Raw genomic sequence first — 18,606 nt, 5'->3', positions numbered from 1 at the left:
TGAGGCAAGGGAGCTCATGGTAGTTGGGGGGACCACAGATATGTTCAGTGTGGTTGGAGTCTAACTTGCTCAGGGTCAATTAGGGGAAGAGCTGAGGCTGGGGAGGGCGGTGGGGTCCTAACCATGAAAGCCTTGTCATTACATTGAGGCATTTATCTAAGTACTTATCTTGAAGTAGGGAACCACTTAAGGGTTTTAAGTAAACCAGTGACTTGACCAAGCCTATGTTTTAGAAAGATCACACTGCTGTAACACAGAACGCGGACTTGGGGGGGCATAAGAACGGCAACTGTTTGAAAGTGAAAGATGACAGTGGCCTGAGCCCAGGGAAGGGGAGTGGCAGGGAGGGTGCCTGGATTCTGCTCCGGGTGTCTTGGTAGCCGGTGGACTGGTGGGGGAGCAGGATTGTAAGATGACCAATTCCATTTTGGACATGTTGAATTTGAGGTGTTGAGACATCCAGGAGAACAGAGATGTCCCTCCTTCTCAGGATATGTGGGGCTGAGCGGTAGAGAAGATAAATCAATGGGAAGGTGAGCATCCGTAATAAATGCACACCCTGAGACAGCTTGGGCCCGGCCACAGAAAGCTTTAGCCGACTTATTCTTGGGGTTTGGAACTAGAAGGAAAGGTAATCTCTGACATGAAACCATTTTCTCATAGTGTAGGGTCATAGTAGGTTCATAAAAACATTGTCCCCTCTCCAAGGCAAACTCCCAGGAGAAAGGTCCACATCTGCTGTTCCCTTCACTCATTTACATGCGACACTCTTAACACTCAGAATTTTCCATGAAGTTCATTTTTACCTCTGGAGTCACAACATCTGGCTCTGGAAGGAAGAGACCCTATAGAGGGATACGGGCTTGTACAAGTTTAGGTACTTGGTGTTTGCATGCAGCAAATTGGAAACATTCTGTTTTCTATGTGTCTTGCATAAAATTGGGAGTCCAGGGCAAGTTATCACCAGGAAATACTGTCTGTCTTGGCTTTATTGAGTGACTATAAAAGGACTATTAAAGGACTTCTCCAGATAATAGCAAGGTGTGCCCAAGACTGTGTGTGTGTGTAAAGGCCACCAGTTATTAAAAATACAAGCCACTGTTCCTCCACTCAAAGATAAGCAAACTTTAAAAATACCCTATCATTGGGGTGTCTGGGCGGCTCAGTCGGTTAAGCGTCTGACTTTGGCTCAGGTCATGACTTCATGGTTTGTGAGTTGGAGCCCCACATCGGGTTCTCTGCTGTCAGCTTAAAATTTTTTTTTTAATGTTTGTTTATTTTTGAGACAGAGAGAGACAGAGCATGAACAGGGGAGGGTCAGAGAGAGGGGGAGACACAGAATCCGAAGCAGGCTCCAGGCTCTGAGCTGTCAGCACAGAGCCCGACGCGGGGCTCGAACTCACGGACTATGAGATCATGACCTGAGCTGAAGTCGGACCCTTAACCGACTGAGCCACCCAGGCGCCCCATCTGCTGTCAGCTGAGAGCCTGCTTGGGATCCTCTGTCTCCCTCTCTCTCTGCCCCTCCCCCTCTGGTTCTCTCGCTCTCAAAATAAATAAACTTAAAAAAAAATACCCTGTCATTAATGATGGCTTTCTATATGTGAGGTTATTGTGTTAGGTCCTTACATAAGGAAATTATCTGTAGTCCTTAATAACTGCCCTCAAGGGTGGATACTGCGGATGTAGAAACTAAGAATGTGGAGAAAGCCTGGTCACACGGCCAAGGTCACACAATTAGCAACAGATGAGGCTCTCAGTTTTGGGGACCGTGTGACTGCCAGCCCTGCCCTTTCATCCCACCTGGCTGCTTCCTGTAGCACCTAATTTGTCTTCATATCTTGTTTTGTAGCTAAATGAGTGCCCTGTGACGTCAAAGCTTGTAACTATTTTGTTTATATAAACCCGGATCCCAAATCTCCCCTGTTTTACCAAGCAAAGCATCTTATATTTCTGATGTTTTTCCTGCCCTGCCTAGCACGGTGATGGGCTCCTGGCCCGAGTGAGTGCTTTGGAAATCAGGATTTGATGAATGTCTAGATAGCACAGTTCAAAGGTGCATTTTGTTTTCCAAAAAAATGTTTCCTGTTGGAAAACAGAAGCAACTGTGTAATTGTGCATACAGCTGGCCCCGGGGATCACAAACTATTCTCCCTGCCTATGAGTCTTCTATATTCCCTTTCATGCAAAGTACTGGTGACAGGTTGGTGATCACCCTTTGCTCAGGGCCAGGCTGCAATGTTGAGGCTCCCCCAGAGAGCAAAGGTAAAGGGACGAGAACCCAATGGCAGGGACAGAAGATACTGCATCCCTAGACATGGGACCTACTCTGTGGTTGACTGTATGTTCCTGGGCAGAAGATTAAACCTCTCTACGTCACGGCTTCCCTGCTCCTACAGGACAAGGGCAATGACCCCCATTCTCTGTGCCTCCCCAGCAACTCAGGATCACACTACGAAGAAACGAATATAAAAATGCACTGGAGTAAAGACGGTACAGGCTTGCGAGGACTTAAGATCATTACGCATCACAAGACAATGGAAACCCACCTGAATGCCTGTCACCCTCTAGGCGGCTGGTAGACCTGGGAAAGGTGCTGTTGCTTTTAAGTCAAGGCGTCCCCTGAAAAGAGTGCTGGTCCCCAGTGTCTGCCTTTAACAGCAGATGCCATTTCTCACTTTTCCTGCCCTCCTTTTACATAAATGTTTGACTCCGATTCTGAAAACAGTCATAAAGTCGACAACAGGGTAAAACGTCCGGTTGGAATTCACACATTCGCCATACATTGCAATCAGTGTCATTCTCCCTTACAGGGGAGGGTGACACGGGGGGGCTCATAAGGAGTGCAAGGGCTCTCTTCCTGTGAGCCATGGTGACGGCCCCGTTTCTTCACATCTAGCAACCAAGACGAATGAATAGGCTACCTGATGGTCTGGTGAGGTGTCTGCTTCTCCTGCAGGCCCAGCAGCTTGCAGATCTAAGATCGCGTCCCTGGTATGGGCCCACAAGTGGAAAATAGGTCTGTGTGTTTTGAATGTAAGTATGTACCAACACATACGACCATGTTTTATGTATGATGCTATGTTCATAGTCTGTCGGTTTTTCTTAAATTGGTAAACAGTGAATAACAGAAGTGGTAACTACATACGTTCGGATTTATTAACCACCCATGATCTATCAAGCATCCATCTGGAGATTCTAATGGTTAAATGGTTAAATAGAAGTTTCCAGGTTACTATGGATTTTTTTTTGTGCCCGTGCCCAGATAACTCTCTCCTTACTGTGACCAGGTTCTACAACTCCAGCGTGTACAATTCGCATTTCTAAATGATTGGTTGTGAACAGAACATCTTACATCGACTTATCGTAAAAGTCAAAATATTTTCCACAGAAGCTAAAATCATATTCAGTATAAGCTGTAACTATTAATCTTAGGTTCTAGAGCTATTGGGATAGAAGGGAGCATACAGGAGGCACTGACTGTATATTAGCTGGTGACTCTGTTATTGACACAAGAGTGACACAAGAGATATGTCTCAAAATAAAGACCTACACACAACCAGAATAGGAAGTGAAGGGTTTTTTTCATCCGTACTCAAATGGCAGAAAGAACGCAACTCATCACGAGTCAGGAAATCAAGTCCACCTGAAAGTCTAGATAGACCCTCATATATTTTTTTAACGCTTCAACTGTGTTTCCCTTAAATGAAAAAAGAAAATCACTGAGTTGTAAGCCTTCCAGCCAGAACAAGTTCCTCGAATTCAACCCTGTTCCTCTTCGTAAGATACAGCAGGTTGCTTATCTCTCAAGAGAGCTTTTGTGATGCTATTTGCCTTATGGCTTTTCCACTGCACTTTAGTCTAGGACATCTAAATAGACTCCACAGCTCATGGAGAGGAATGCCATGATTCCAACAGGAGCTTCTGGGTTTCCAAAACCCACAAAGCATTCCACCCCCTGCGGGGATGTAGGCATTTTGTCCCTGCACCGAGCCCAACATCCCGAGGACAGCTAGCTTTGCGTTAACCTTAGTCATCCCCCACACTGCATTAGTCACTCCAAAGAAGGACAAATCCTTATTATTTTACAGGATCATCTCTGCCAGGGGCTACCATAAAGTAAGCATGTTTCAGAAAATTAACAGAGTAGTTTTGAGCCGAAATCCGTAGTATTAAAAAAAAATCCAAAATGATGGCGAGGTATTTGCAACAACAACAACACGACAGAGGGCGGTTTGCATCAGTGGGGGTGGGGGGCATAATTCAAACCCTCCAGGCATCAAAGCTCCTTAACATCATCAGCGCCTCCTTTGAAGACTCCATCACCCTACAGAGGAAATTTGCAGCTGTGCGACTAATGGATCTGTTTGTCGCCCCTGCTCTTCTCCCCAGGAGCTCACTTCTTCTCTCCCCATCCCAAAGGGCAGTCAGTCCCCACCCCATCTCTTTCCCTCCTATCTCATCTCTGACAGCACCTCCCCCCCATGCACAGCACAGATTTACTGCAAATTTCTCATCAGTTACCTGTTAAGAAAAAAATTTACACATCATAGAGTGTTCTACCTTCCCAGGAATTCAGAATTTTCAGGAAAATAGGGCTACCAGAAGGGATGTTGTGTACAATGCAAACAAACATCTCCTTTTCTTTGGAGCAATTGCTCGATGCAAAACAAGCCGCCCGCCACGTTGCTTACCCTCTCCACGCTGCGTCTTCTCAGAGATCCATACGGAATTTTCAGTAAAAGTCTTTGAGATCTATTCGGAGCCACTGCAGCCTGAACCACCATGGTGTTGGAGCCGTGTGAGCAAGTGTGTGTGTGTGTGTGTGTGTGTGTGTGTGTGTGTGTGTGTGTGTGAGTGTGTGTGCTCCCAGCAAAGTGAGAGACAAGGCTTCCTCAAAACTAAGTTATGGTCTCCTGGAGGTTTCCCAAATATCAAATAACCAAAAGAGTTTTTTCTTTTGACTGTATGAGTCAAGATGTGGTTCGTAGGGAGGCGGGGGGATGGGGGAGCAGAAAAAGAGCCCAAGTTCTGTAACTTCAGCCTGCCTTCAGCAGCGCGGATTTAGCTGCCTCTTGTCTGTCCCTGCCTGTCAGTCCCCTCGGTGAGACTGCATGTCCCAGAAGTTGGCAAGCGACGCCTCTGGGGAGAGTGATCCAGAAATGTCAACTTTGCTTCTCGTGGCTACGGACGGTAACCAGGTCAGTGGTCTAATCAAAGCTCCATCAGACGTAGTATTCATTCCATCACGTGACTCCAAAGCCCCTCGGCCGTACAGTAGGTCACATGCTCCCCTTAAAAAGACTATTTGGAATATCACCATCTGGTGCGGAGATTAATGTGAAATCCTGCATTCTGATTTCACTCTTTTCCGAGCACAGGAAAAATGTTTGCAGACCAGTGACATAACGCACTGGGGACTTGGGGAATCCCTCTTCACGGTCGTAAATTACACATATGACCCTGAGCATCAGATGTGCATATCTGGTTTTTCTCTCTCGCTTTCCAATGCACAGGAAATAAACGTGGGAGTGCAATTAATTATATATGTGGATGTAGTCCGCAAAGATAGAGTGTGAGTGAAGGAAAAAATGTTGGTATCATATGGTTCTGATGAATCAAATCAAATACACCAGACAGACTCGCATTTGGCACGTCTTCGTTTAAATGTTTGTGTCAGAGGACATTTATTTTTACGCATGCCAGTTAACATGAAGCAGTTAGGTTTGATTTTACAAGGCTCTGAAAAGGACTAGATTCAGATTCATCCCTCATATTTCCTATTCTTTTCTGATAACAGCGTATGATTCCAGATCAGACAACCCTATAAAGGACGGTACACGTGATCTAAAATGTTAACTTTTCTGTAATATTTTGGACTTGATATATTCTTCATCTATGGCTACCTCTCTCTGCTCCCTGCCCCCCTCTCCCCCAAATCTGCTTATTTCTCCAGCAGAAAAATTAACGATAAATAAAAACAAGTCAGGGGCTTCCTGAATTGGAGGAAGCCAATTTTTGTTTTCTTGTTGTTAATGTATTTCTACATCCACTGGTCCTCTCTGTGCTGGGTTTTCAGAAAGGGATGCCATTTCCTTTGTAGTAATCCATGCTTTTTGGTGTTAGCCTGATATCACTTACGTGCTTTGGGATCTGGCTTTTATTTATTCTCTGCGGGCCAGTTTATTGCAAACCATGGAAAAGAAAGTTCTGTTTATTCAAAGACTCTAATAGGAAGTGGGGTGGGGTGCAAGGCGAAGGAGCAAAGGTTTACACGGCTGGAAAATGAACCAGGAAAGCCTCTCCGAGGTGGGTGCTGGCGGGGGCGGGGTGGGACCGACAGAAGCAGGGCCTGGTCACCCAGCGCAGACACGCATTAAGAGGCAGTTAAAGAAAGCATCAAGTTGATGTGGGAAATTCCAAATATACAACAATCGGGCTTTGTTCGTAATGGGTTCCATATGTGCATCGGAGAGCCAGGGAAAGGGTGAGAGAGAAGGCGAGCGAGGAGGAGAGACGGGAAGGAAGTTACTCAGCCCGGCTTGCGGAGCGGCTCCTGCAAGGAGGTGGTTTAGATTTACCTTTTTCCCTCTTTCTCACCTCCTTCCTGCACTGCCTGGTTTCAAACCTGGCTTCAAACTATCTGGGGATGGAAATAAATCCGGAATGGTGTCCAATTATTTGGCCAGAGGCATCCGGATTCCTTGATAACACCACGCTGGACGACGTAAGGGTTGTGAATGAAGGACAGGCACATTTTCAAAAACACTTAATCGGTCCAGAGTCCCGGGATGCCTTCCTTCCAGCGCAGTTTGAGCGGGGGGCCAGGGAAGGAGGGGGGCGCTGGCTCAGAACAGCTGAGAGGGAAGTCACTGTCTCTCTCCTGACCCAGGCCGGGGTGAAGCCCCTGGGAGCTGAATTTATTTATATTTGACTAAATAGAACTTCCTGTTTCCCAGGGGTATTAATGAGTGTTTCGCTGACGAGTTAAGGCCTCATGGCATAGTTCAGATCATAAAGGACACTTTGATGAGCTAAGTGCAAATAAAACAAAAACATATGCATTTGATTAAGGTTAAAATACATACAGAAGAGAATGTTAAAGGAAACAAAAATAACCCTGAGCCAGACTCCCACACATTTGAGCCCCATACGCTCTACCCCCCAGGGGGGCGAGGTGCAGGATCCTTTCCCATATCAGCCCTAGGGCCTTCTCCCAGCTAATGGGGACGAGGAGGTGTCTCCGGAGCTTTCCCCAGCCCCCACAGAGTAACTAGGCACCTTCACAGACAGATCTGAAGGCTCTCAAAGGTCAGCTTGTCCAAAAATACAAGCTGATAGTTTTGCTGTGGGGAGTTAAGATTTATACATTTAGAACTAACTGCTGAGACGAAAGCATTTAATTTCAGAAAGCCATTGTTAAAACACAAATATGTTTCCCAGGAAGGGATGTGCACTCATACCTTTGCAGATAGGACCACTTTAGGAGGGGTGAGGGGAACTCACATTTACTGAGTGCCTAGCCTAGGTTACCCATGGCTATCTCGATGGCAGAAATGAGTTTCACGGTCCATATTTCACAGGTGATGAAACTGGGGCTCAGAGAGGTTTGATAACTTAACCAATGTAACACAGCTAGAACTGTCAGACCGAAGATGAAACCAGAGTCAAGCTGTTTCGTATCAGGGCCTGACTTGATCCATTACACTCTCACATAACACGAGGACTCTATTAGATTATAGCAGGTTAGAAATTCAAAAAGGAGATATAGCCATGGGACCCAAGAGAGATAAGGGAAAATTCCCTGTCTTTGAAAAAGAGAGAACTTAGGGTCACCTGGGTGGCTCAGTTGGTGAAGCCTCTGACTTCGGCTCAGGTCATGATCTCGCGGTTTGTGGGTTCGAGCCCCGCATCGGGCTCGCTGTAGTTAGAGCAGAGCCTGCTTCAGATCCTCTGTTCCCCTCTCTGCCCCTCCCATGCACGCATGCTCTCTCTCTCTCTCTCTCTCTCCCTCAAAAGTAAATAAACATTAAAAAAAGAAAGAGAGAGAATTTAAGTACAGGAAATGGCATTTGAAGGAGCAGTTCTCGAGTCTCTGGTCCCTTGGTGAGCAGCAAGGAGCAGCACAGAAGCTCACAGGGGCTGTGCCGGTAGCCCAGTGGGAGCCAATACAGTCCCCGGCCTGGGGGTAAAGGGACGAGCCAGATTACCAGCAGCAGGGCCAGGGTCACCTTGCAGAGGCTGGAACCCTGTGGACCCACTGGGTGAGACCTGATCACTGCTGAAGCCACGGGCCAAGGTGGAGTAGGGAAGGCCCTGGTCCTCCCCTCCTCCATTCCAGCCTACCCTCCCCAGCCTCCATGCGCTGATGACAGTTGACAGGGAGCCTTGGAAACAGCCATAGGGGTGGGGGACGGAAAGAGAAGGAAGAGATCTGAGGGTAAACCAGGATCGGCACTGAGACCAGAGACGGGGGACCAAAGGACTGGGACATGGTGAATAAAGAGTAACTAAAAGAAAACAGAAAAGCAAGGGGAGAACATTTCGAATAGCACACGACTTGGAGAAAGCACGTTTTTGCCAGGATGGCGGGCACGGAGGTTCCCCGCACATCCGGGGCTCAGGGTGATGGCCCACGGGACAGATGGGGAGGATGCCATGGGGGTGCGGTGTCAGTGAACCCGGGGACGTGGGGTGGAGAAGACACGCTTCTGTTCCAGAGCCTCTGAAGCCCCTGCTTTGGATGCCTCTTGGAGCAGAGCACTGAAGGCGGGTGGAGTGGGGTTTTGTTTGTTTATTTTGAACACTTCCTCCTCATCTCAGTGAGAATTGTTTACATTCAAACTCTGGAATGAAAATGCACGGGGATCGATTGAACCATATTTCCGGAAAATCAATGGTCTTGACACGCCAACGTAAGATGTATCAGATCAAATGTTTTTGGTCACCTATAGCAGGGGGTGAACGGGGGGCGGGGGGCTTGGGGATAACGGCCTGTCAGAGAGAAAGCATTCGACAACACGGAGATAGTGGGAGGCAGCAGTGGAAGAGGGGAGACTCCACTGGCTGGGTGTGCGCGTGGGCGCCATGGCCACTCACGGATCAGCCCAGCGGCCATGGGGGAGGGGCAGAGAACAAGAGGGAGGCCAGGGAAAGAGGAGATCTTAAACGACTAAGTGGAAGAAACACGTCACTTACACCAGGGAACCGCAGCGTGAAGGAGGCAGGGTCTTCAAAGACCCCACCAGGGACTCCGTCCACAGGACAAGAGCTGGGTTTAGAGGCCAGGCCAGTCCCACAGAGAGACTACGGATGCAGTAGAGGCAGCTCGGTGAGCAGGGCTCGTGCGGAGGGACAGGGACGAGGAACCCACGGTAGCCCTGAGCCGGGAGAGGGAACACTGGCTTTGAACGAAGTTTGGGGTTAATTGCTGTCATGCAAACCAGGTGGGAGGATAACCGGGATGAGACTGAGCCAAAGACACACACGAAGAATTCCTCAGCAATCTGGAACATTCCTGGAGCCGGGGTGAGGGGAGTTTGGGAGGGAAGCCCTGTCTTTCTTCAGTGCTCCGTCACCATTCCCGTTAGCTCCTGACTCAGCCAACCTGGGTCATTCATGTCACGTCTTATTAGAGTAAGCTATGGCTGAGGTGACACGAACAGAAGTGCTACCCACATCCATAATTTTCTGTTTGAAAAGAGGCTGGAATTTAGGCCAAATATGAAACCTAATACCCCAAGAGCAGGAGGAAGATATCAAGCAACACAGTTATCACCAGACCTCAAAGGGCCAAGGCCGGTGAGACTATTCACAGGTCACACAGGGAGGATAGTTGAGGGGCCTCTTGGTTTTAATGCAGGTTTGGCCTGATGCAGGACACTATTGGCAGTGTCCATTTTTGGACGGTCTCTTCTTCCTCGTGTGGCATCTGGAGGAAACTGTAGGGACAATTGTAGCCAGGGGGGTGGGCAGATAAAATTTTCTTTGCTTCTTGCCTTTCCCTCCTTCCCTCCCTTCTTCCTTCCTTCCCCCTTCCTTCCTTCCTTCCTTCCTTCCTTCCTTCCTTCCTTCCTTCCTTCCTTCCTTCCTTCTTCCTTCCTTCCTTCCTTCCCCTTCCTTCCTTCTTCCTTCCTTCCTTCCTTCCTTCCTTCCTTCCTTCCTTCCTTCCTTCCCCTTCCTTCCTTCCTTCCTTCCTTCCTTCCTTCCTTCCTTCCTCTCTTCCTTCCTTCCTCCCTCTCTCTTCCTTCCTCTCTTCCTTCCTTCCTCCCTCTCTCTCTTCCTTCCTTCCTTCCTTCTTCCTTCCTTCCTTCCCCTTCCTTCCTTCCTTCCTTCCTTCCTTCCTTCCTTCCTCCCTCCCTCCCTCCCTCCCTCTCTCTTCCTTCCTTCCTTCCAACCTCCCTCCCTCCCTCCATCCTTCCTTCTTTCCTTCCCTCCCTCCTTCCTTCCCCTCTGTCTGTCTCTAACTTCCCTTGCCTATTTAGGCTACATTCTGGGCTTTACTGAATAGTCTGCCTCCATGACCAGCCAGGCAAAGAAAATAAAAGGAATTTGAACCGAATTGTTCAGTTTGGCTCCTAATTACTGTTGCTGGTAGAGGTCTGGTGGGCCGGGACGAGTCTACTAATTGCTTCTGATATGACATTGTCTGTGCTCTCCTTGTATTCCACGCCAAGCTCTACGATATTGGCTTTGCCCCCGTCTAAACCAATTTTTAAAACATCCTTCTATTGCTTACACTGCATCATTCATTCAGCACTAATTTTACTGAGGGTCGAATAGAATAATGGCAACCCCGTTTCAAGGCACAGTCTGCTGCAGGCACCATTCTAAAAGCTTTTAGATGTATTCATTCTTTAATTCTCGTAACGTCTTGTCAAATGGGCACTTTGCCTTTTCCCTACATGAAGATGAAGACACTGAGGCCCAGAGACATGAAGTCACCTGGCCCAGGTCACACAGAAAGAGGCTTCGGGGTTCGTTAACTGCTGGACTCTGCTAGATGCCTGCTATGGATCAGGTGCTGCTCCAAGAAGGGAGGACACAAGGGAACTTCTGCTTTCTGGAAGCATTTGTTTTTGTTCCTCATGCTTAGTTCCCCCCTGTGATGAGGTATTCATAGTGAAACCTGGAAGTTTGCTGAAGAGCTACCCAATAGGATAAAATGCAATCTGTCCAAGTTCTTTGGAAATGGTGTACACACACACACACACACACACACACACACAATTTCCACTCTCACTTTGGTACACTGTTTCCTGTTGCTTCAACATAACAGCCTTACTGGATCTCACCATCTACCTCTCTGCCTCTTCATACATATTCTCCTAGGACATACATGTTTCATCCATCTGAATTCCTTAAAGGTCACACAGTTTAGCCACATATACTGGGTGGTAAAGAGGCTTCTTTTTAGACCTTTAAGAATGCCCTGTTCGGTAGGTTTCATTGGGGTAACTAGGAGTAGAGAATTAATTTGCCCAGAAGAAGACCCCCCTCCAACCCCATTCCCCATCAACTCAAAAATACACATCCGGTCACAAAGGAACCCAGACCTTACATTCTTCCAGGGTAGGGGAGAAAATACAGCATTTGCTGCTTGGAAACCTCATGTGCTAATCAGGGATCCGAGAATCTCACTCAATCTTGATGGCAATGATCAAGCTGTAGGGAATGTCAAGTAGAAAATACGAACGGCCTGTGCAGAGGATTAGTCTAGATTCTGTCTTAGCGCCCTTTGCTTCATGGGCACCAAATGCCAGCTCATCAGCCTGCTGGCGGGATTATTCAACTCTTCACCCAGAGAAGGAGGGAGCAGGCAGAGATCCAGCTTACAAGCAGCAGACGAATTTCATTCCTCCACATAAAAGTCCTTCACATCTGCCCTGGATATGATTTGCCCCCATCAGAGCTCCACTTGCCCTTCCCAGCATGAGGCTAAGTCAGGCAATCAATGGCTGTAGCCTGGGATAATGGCTATTCTGCATGGTGGTAATGGCTTATTGCATGTGCTATTCGAAGTGATGTCATGTCCAGGTCCTGAAGAATCGATAAGATTGCCAGGATGCCTGTGTGATTAATCGGGTAATAAGCTGACCCGTGTGGGGCTGGCTGTGTGGATTGGCTTGCGAGACCGTCTTGCAAAGCTCTTTTTCATGGGCTATCCATCCATGTGGATGGATTTTGATAACTAGCATTGATTTGCCATTTTTATGAAGTGCCGTTTGCACAGGGTAAACTGTGTAATTGCACCCAGAATGGCAAAATAAATAATGTTCTTATCTATGGTATTGACGACCCAGGATTAGCTGAATATATATAGTACACCTCTAAACAGAGTCAATGGATGTTGGCTTTTGACTTTTACGAGGCGCAGCTCTCAAATTTCAGGTGTCTTAGATAAGCATTGGGTGGCAAATGATCAACTTTTAAATCTGCTACTAATTTCCATGCTACCTTTTTTCCCAGGAGAAGTTTAACATGATTTTCTTTAATAGGAGAATGGTTACCTTGTTTTAAGTAATCCCTCTGGTGTTGCAAAGGACGGTGGCTTTCTTTGGGGCCGTCAGATTGCTTTCTGTCCTGTGCCCAGGACAGTGTCACTCCCAAGGGCAGGTGCCCAATTGCGCATGGTTCTCTGGGATAACCCTCCTGGTCTGTATTTTACCAACGTGGGAAAGGAAAGCACTTGATCTGTTTAAAGATGGGTGCTGAGAAACCTCCCATCATAAGCATAGGGTTTATCTTGAGCGTGTCCTAGATGGTTCCTAACATCCCATAGGTCAAAATGCAAAAGGGATACACAGTAGACGATCAAGGCCAGAATGGGCAAAATACCTACCATGGACACGTGCTAAGATGTGAACGAAGATGCATAGGGGACTCTCACTGTTACTGTACTTGGCGTACTCCATTCTCTTTGAATTCTAAACCTTGATAGCACGAATGCAGATAATAGACATGTGAAAATTAAGTGACATAGTGGAATCACGTGTGGGAATAAAGGCGGTAAGAAATGACAGTAGAGCCGGATTCTGACATGCAGATTATAGAAAAATATATTTTAGAACTTATCCGTGATGTAATGACAGGAGTCATTACAAGCTACTTCTTGCAAGGAAGTGACACCATCTAGCCTGAACTTCTTGAGCTTGAGTGGTAAAGGCTGAGTGGTAGGATGGAGAGCCCAGGTGTATCAGAAGCCAAGAGAACAGTTGCAAGGTTATTGCCATCATCCAAGCGAGAGGTGATGGAGCCCAGAACCAGGACAGCAGTGCGAGGCTGAATACAAGATACTGGGGAAAAATAAATGGTAGAGGGAGGCATACAGTGATCCTCTATCATGATGGAGTAGAGGAAGGATGGTCCTATTAGCCAAGTACCCAGAAGGAGGACCAGGTTTGGGGAGATGATAATGAGTAGTTCTGGACACACAGAGCTCCTGGAGCCCGAACATTGTGACCTGGAACATAAGAGGGGAGTCGAACCTAGAAATGTTGCTTCGGATTTCAACTGCAGACAAGTAACCACTAGTCAAGTTATTAGTTAAGTGTGAGGGCAGGCATTCAAGAACACAAAATTTACTTCTTCTCACATACCTCTTCTCAAGAGTTTACTGGAAGATAGTCTCCAGTAAAAGAAAGTTAAGCCTACAAGGGGGGGTGGTGGTGGTGGTGGTATTTGAATTCCAAGTAAAGGAGAATGAATCCTAGGAGAGCTGACAGAAGGGTTTCTCAGAATAATGAAAAGAGGAGCCCCAAGAACACAGTCATGCTAGGGACTCAGAGAGGAGCTCGCCCAAGAGGTGCAGGAGCATGGAGAAGCCCCGGAAGGAGGTCTCAAAAAAAAAAAAAAAACGCATGGATTGAGTATATGATGAGTGCACCAAATTGAGAGCAGATACAAAGCTCCTTAAAGATTAAAGATCTTAGAGAAAAATGACTAATAGGTGCACAGAAAATCAAGCAAACAATGAAACAAGGCAATTACTGCCACCTGGAAAAACAGAAAGTTGTAAAATCCAGGAGATGTGATCATAATACACACCATTTCTCCAGTGTAAACAATACATTGGCCATGGTAATAAAACTGAATTTTGATTTAAACCGTGGTATAGATATATTGGTAAAGGTGGACGGAGAGAGATAAGTATTTGTAGGGATGTGGAGGAAGCTTTCAAGTAAGTTAAAGCCTCATCTTACAAAGGATGTCCCTGGGGAGAGGACCCGGAGATGGGGAGAAAGGGTCTGAACCCTGGTGTTTTTCTTTATAAGCCTTCTAGTCCCTCTTCACCTTTAAAATGTTATGAACATTGCCATGCACATACATCATTTTGATAAAAATGAGAACTGAATTGTAAACAGAGGAGCAACGTTCCGGGCAGTGTGAACAGATAAGGACTGGGAGCAGTGGGTGGCATTATGGGGTCACTGATGGCCTTGAGAAAGTGTGTGCAGCTCTCTGGCAGCAGAAGGGAGAGCTGGAGGTGCCTGGCCTCCTTCTGGATGGACAGATTCGAGTCTTGATACTGGGTTATTCGATCTGACAAGTAATGTTTCAGGAGACCTGCTTGATTTCCTCCGTTTTCCTTTCCTTCAGTGTACGTTTCAGAGCTCTTGGTCTATGGATCTGCTATGGAAATGGCTACTGAATGAGAAGCCTCCAAACCACCTTGAAAAGAACCTTAAATCCTTTGAAACAAGATGAGGACACATGGACGAAAGGAAGGAAGACAAATATATCAGTAAGGGCATTGCCACCAATTCTGGAGATTCTCCTGGAGAGGCATTCATGCACTTTGACTGGACCTTCTGTGTTCTTCACTTTGCTGTGATATTGTGTGTGTGTGTTTGCATGAATACACTCATGTACACACTCATGTATGTTATTTCCTCTCGTGAACCCAACAGCACTGTAGCGGCTACAGGAGCCCCAGAGTGGTGACAACTAATTATGAAACACCAGGTCTGATATGTCCCTTTTATCGTATCTTGCAGAAGCCTTGCATTCCCCCAGTGGCCCTTTGTAATCCTGGAAAGGAAGTGTCAATCTGGAAACAGCTGTTCTTCAGATAGTGGGATGACATCCTGATGAGCATACTATGAGCAACAGAGGAAACCTAAGGCTGATGGGACTGTGATGCAAATATTTTTTCTAGACAATTAGACTCACATGACAAAGCCTATATTCCTTAGCACTGCTGAGAGGAGAGTCAGTGACCTATGAATGACAAGTCCTCAAGCCCTATGGGATGCTGGACACTTTTCTCTGGTTCTCTCCTGGGAGGTGGTTCTGGAAAGGCAGCCCAGAGTCACCTTGCTCAGAGGCCCTACCCAGGAAAACCCTGCTGGAAAGCAGAAGAAGCCTGTCCCCAGGGCTCCACATCCCTGTTGGCTGCAGAGCTCAGGACCGGGTACCTCTTGCCATTTTGGGAGAAGTCAGGAGAAATGGCCACAGATTGATGAAGTCAAGGCCAGGAGTAAATGCTGTGCTTCCACAGAACCAAAACCCCTGATAATTCCAGGGAGAGTGTTGGGTGGGAGTGGTAAGAGTGAACATAGGAGTAAAGAAACAGAAAATGACTTATTGCACTTTGGGGATTGAAACAGATGCCTTTATAGGGGAAGGCAAAGGGAAGATGCGGATTAACCCATGAGCACCTCCTTTGCATCAGGCATGGCCCTGGGCACTTGCTCTAAATTACCTCTTTGAGACCTTCACTATGATCCTGTAAGCTGGGTAGAATTAGCTACATTTTATTGATAAGGAAATCAAAGCTCAGAAAGATTAAATGCTTGCCAGCCTGCTGACAGTCACACAAGTAGGAAGTGGCGCTGAGCTGGGACTGAGACCCAAGCTCATGCAACTTTAAAGCTCATTTTCAATATTCTCTAGGGATGTATAAATGAAAATACATCAGAGGATCCTGTCCTTCTTAACAAGGCTTGCCCTCAGGAGAAACTATTTTATGAAAGCCTAAACAATGGGGAAGGGAAGCCTTCCTGGGGAGCCTACTGGGGAAGGGAAATACACAACTGCAGCTGGTGCTAGGTTTCCAAGTGAGGGAAGGAAAAAGCCCAACTTCAGCCCCTCCACCTATCCTGTCTCACCTAGGGGAGGAAAAAAAACTTGAAAAACACAGGTGAAGAAGAAGTCCCGAAGGCTCACTAAAAGACTGAGAACGAGCAAGGGACTATACAATGCCTCTCCTCCCATACCTTACCACCACATTACTAAAGGTCTATTTCCCATAGTTCCTTTCATACAATACATCATGTCCACCTTGAAATTACAAGGCATACTAAAAGGCAAAAAAAACACAACAATTTGAAGAGATTGAACAGGCATGAAAAACAGAGTGAGATATGGCAGGAATTTGAATTATTAGACCAGGAACTAAAAAAAAATCAACTAAAATTTATATCCTAAGGGCTTTAATGGAAAAAGTTGGCAATATGGAAGAACAGATGGAAATGAAAACAGAGAGATGGGAATTCTAAGGATTCAAAAGAAATTCTAGAGATCAGGAACTGTGAGAGAAAAGAAGAGTGACTTGATAGGTTTACTAGTATATTGGACACAGATGAAGAAAGAATCTCTGAGCTTGATGATAAGAACATAGTAACGAATAGAATTAAATGTTAATCTAACAATATCAATGATCACTTTAAATGTCAATAGTCCAAATATACAGCTTAAAAGACAGATATTATCAGAGTGAATCAAAACACAGGACCAAACTATATGTTTTCTATAAGAAACCCAAAGACACATATAGATAGAAAGCAAAGGGATGGAGAAAGGTATACTATGCCAATACTAATCAAAAGAAAGTAGAAATAGCTATATTAATTTCAGACTCAGCAGACTTCAAGTAAAACTATCAGGAATAAAGGGGGTATTACATAATGATAAATGGGCCAATTCTCCAAGAAGACATAACAATTCTTAACATATATGCTCCTAATAACAGAGTGTCACAATATGTGAGACAAAAACTGATAGAACTGCAAGAAGAAAGAGATAAAGCTATTGGTATAGTTGGACATGTCAATATTGTCCTGTCAGAAATGGACAGATCCGGCAGGCCCAAATTCAGTAAGGACAAAGTTGAACTCAACAAAACCATCAAACAACTGAATATGATGGACATCTATAGACTATTTCATCCAACAAAAGCAGAATACATATTCTTCTCAAGCTCACATGGATCTTTCACCAAGATAAACCATTTCCTGGGACATAAAACACATCTTAACAAATTTAAAAGATTAAAAGTCATATGATGTCTTCTCTCTGACCACAGTGGAATTAAACTAGAAATCAATAATAAAAAAGATAGATTATACTTGAATATTAAACACCATAGTTCTAAATAACACATGGATCACGTAAGAAATCTAGAAAGAAATTTTTAAAAGTTTTTTGAACTAAATGAAACTGAAAACACAGCTTATCAAATTTGTGGAGTGCAGTGAAAGAAGTTCTCAGTGGGAAATTTATAGCATTAAATGCATAAATTAGAAGAGAAATCTAAAAATTAGTAATACAAGCTTCCCATTAAGGAATGTAGAAAAAAGAAGAGCAAATTGAATCTAAAGTAAGCAGAAGGAAAAAAAATAAAAATTAGAGCAAAAAATCAATGAAAGTAAAAACAGGATATTAATAGTGAAAGTCAATAAAATCAAAAGCTGGTCCTTTGAAAAGATCAATAAAAGCAATAAATGTTTAGCTAGGATAATTTAAAAAAAGAGAGAAGACACAAATTACTACCATCAGATGTGAGAGAGGAGACATCCTTTGGACATTAAAAAGATAATAAATGGGGGCGCCTGGGTGGCGCAGTCGGTTAAGCGTCCGACTTCAGCCAGGTCACGATCTCGCGGTCCGTGAGTTCGAGCCCCGCGTCGGGCTCTGGGCTGATGGCTCGGAGCCTGGAGCCTGTTTCCGATTCTGTGTCTCCCTCTCTCTCTGCCCCTCCCCCGTTCATGCTCTGTCTCTCTCTGTCCCAAAAATAAATAAAAAACGTTGAAAAAAAAAAATTTAAAAAAAAATAAAAAAAAAAATAAAAAGATAATAAATGAACACTATGAACAACTCTGTGCCCACAAATTTGATAACCCAAATGAAACGGATCCATTCCTTGAAAGACAATCTGCCAAAACTCACATAAGAAGAAATAGAACCAATAATCGATAACTTTGCAAAACAGAAAGCCCTAGGCCCAGATAGGTACAATGCTAAACTCTGTGAAACATTTATGGAAGAAATTATACTAATCTTCCACAATATTTTCCAGAAGACAGAAGTAAATACTTCCTAATTCATTTTATGAGGTCAGCATTGCTCTAATATCAAAACCAGACAAACACATTACTAGAAAACTACAGACTGATATATGTCATGAACACAGATGCAAAAATTCTCAACAAAATATTAGCAAATTGAGTACAACAATGTATAAAAAGGATAAAAAGTGAGATTTGTTCCAGGTATACAAGGTTGTTTCAACATTAAAAATCAACCAATGAAACAAAAATGCAATGAAAAAAATCTTAAAGAAGAAAACTCACACAATCATATCAATAGATGTAGAGAAAATATTTG

General features: G+C 45.2%; 1 protein-coding gene across 5 annotated transcripts in view; it reads right to left on the bottom strand.

Moving 5' to 3' along the window:
• Window positions 1-18,606, bottom strand: part of FRMD4A (FERM domain containing 4A) — a 614,411-nt gene that overhangs the window by 310,364 nt on the left and 285,441 nt on the right. Inside the window, exon 1 of one of the 5 annotated variants that reach the window (XM_058682173.1) lies at window positions 4,695-5,203. The exons of 3 other annotated variants lie outside the window; for them this stretch is intronic. In XM_058682173.1, the coding sequence (XP_058538156.1) occupies window positions 4,695-4,787 (93 nt within the window). In that variant the 5' untranslated portion in view covers window positions 4,788-5,203. Of the gene's footprint in view, window positions 1-4,694; window positions 5,204-18,606 lie in introns of those variants that run through there. One more of the 5 variants, XM_058682171.1, reaches the window with a different exon arrangement.

The sequence above is a fragment of the Neofelis nebulosa genome, chromosome 8 (assembly GCF_028018385.1).
Source record: "Neofelis nebulosa isolate mNeoNeb1 chromosome 8, mNeoNeb1.pri, whole genome shotgun sequence".
Classification (NCBI taxonomy): Eukaryota; Metazoa; Chordata; class Mammalia; order Carnivora; family Felidae; genus Neofelis; species Neofelis nebulosa.
Note: the sequence above shows the minus strand (reverse complement) of the source record. Positions and strands in the feature narration are given on the sequence as shown.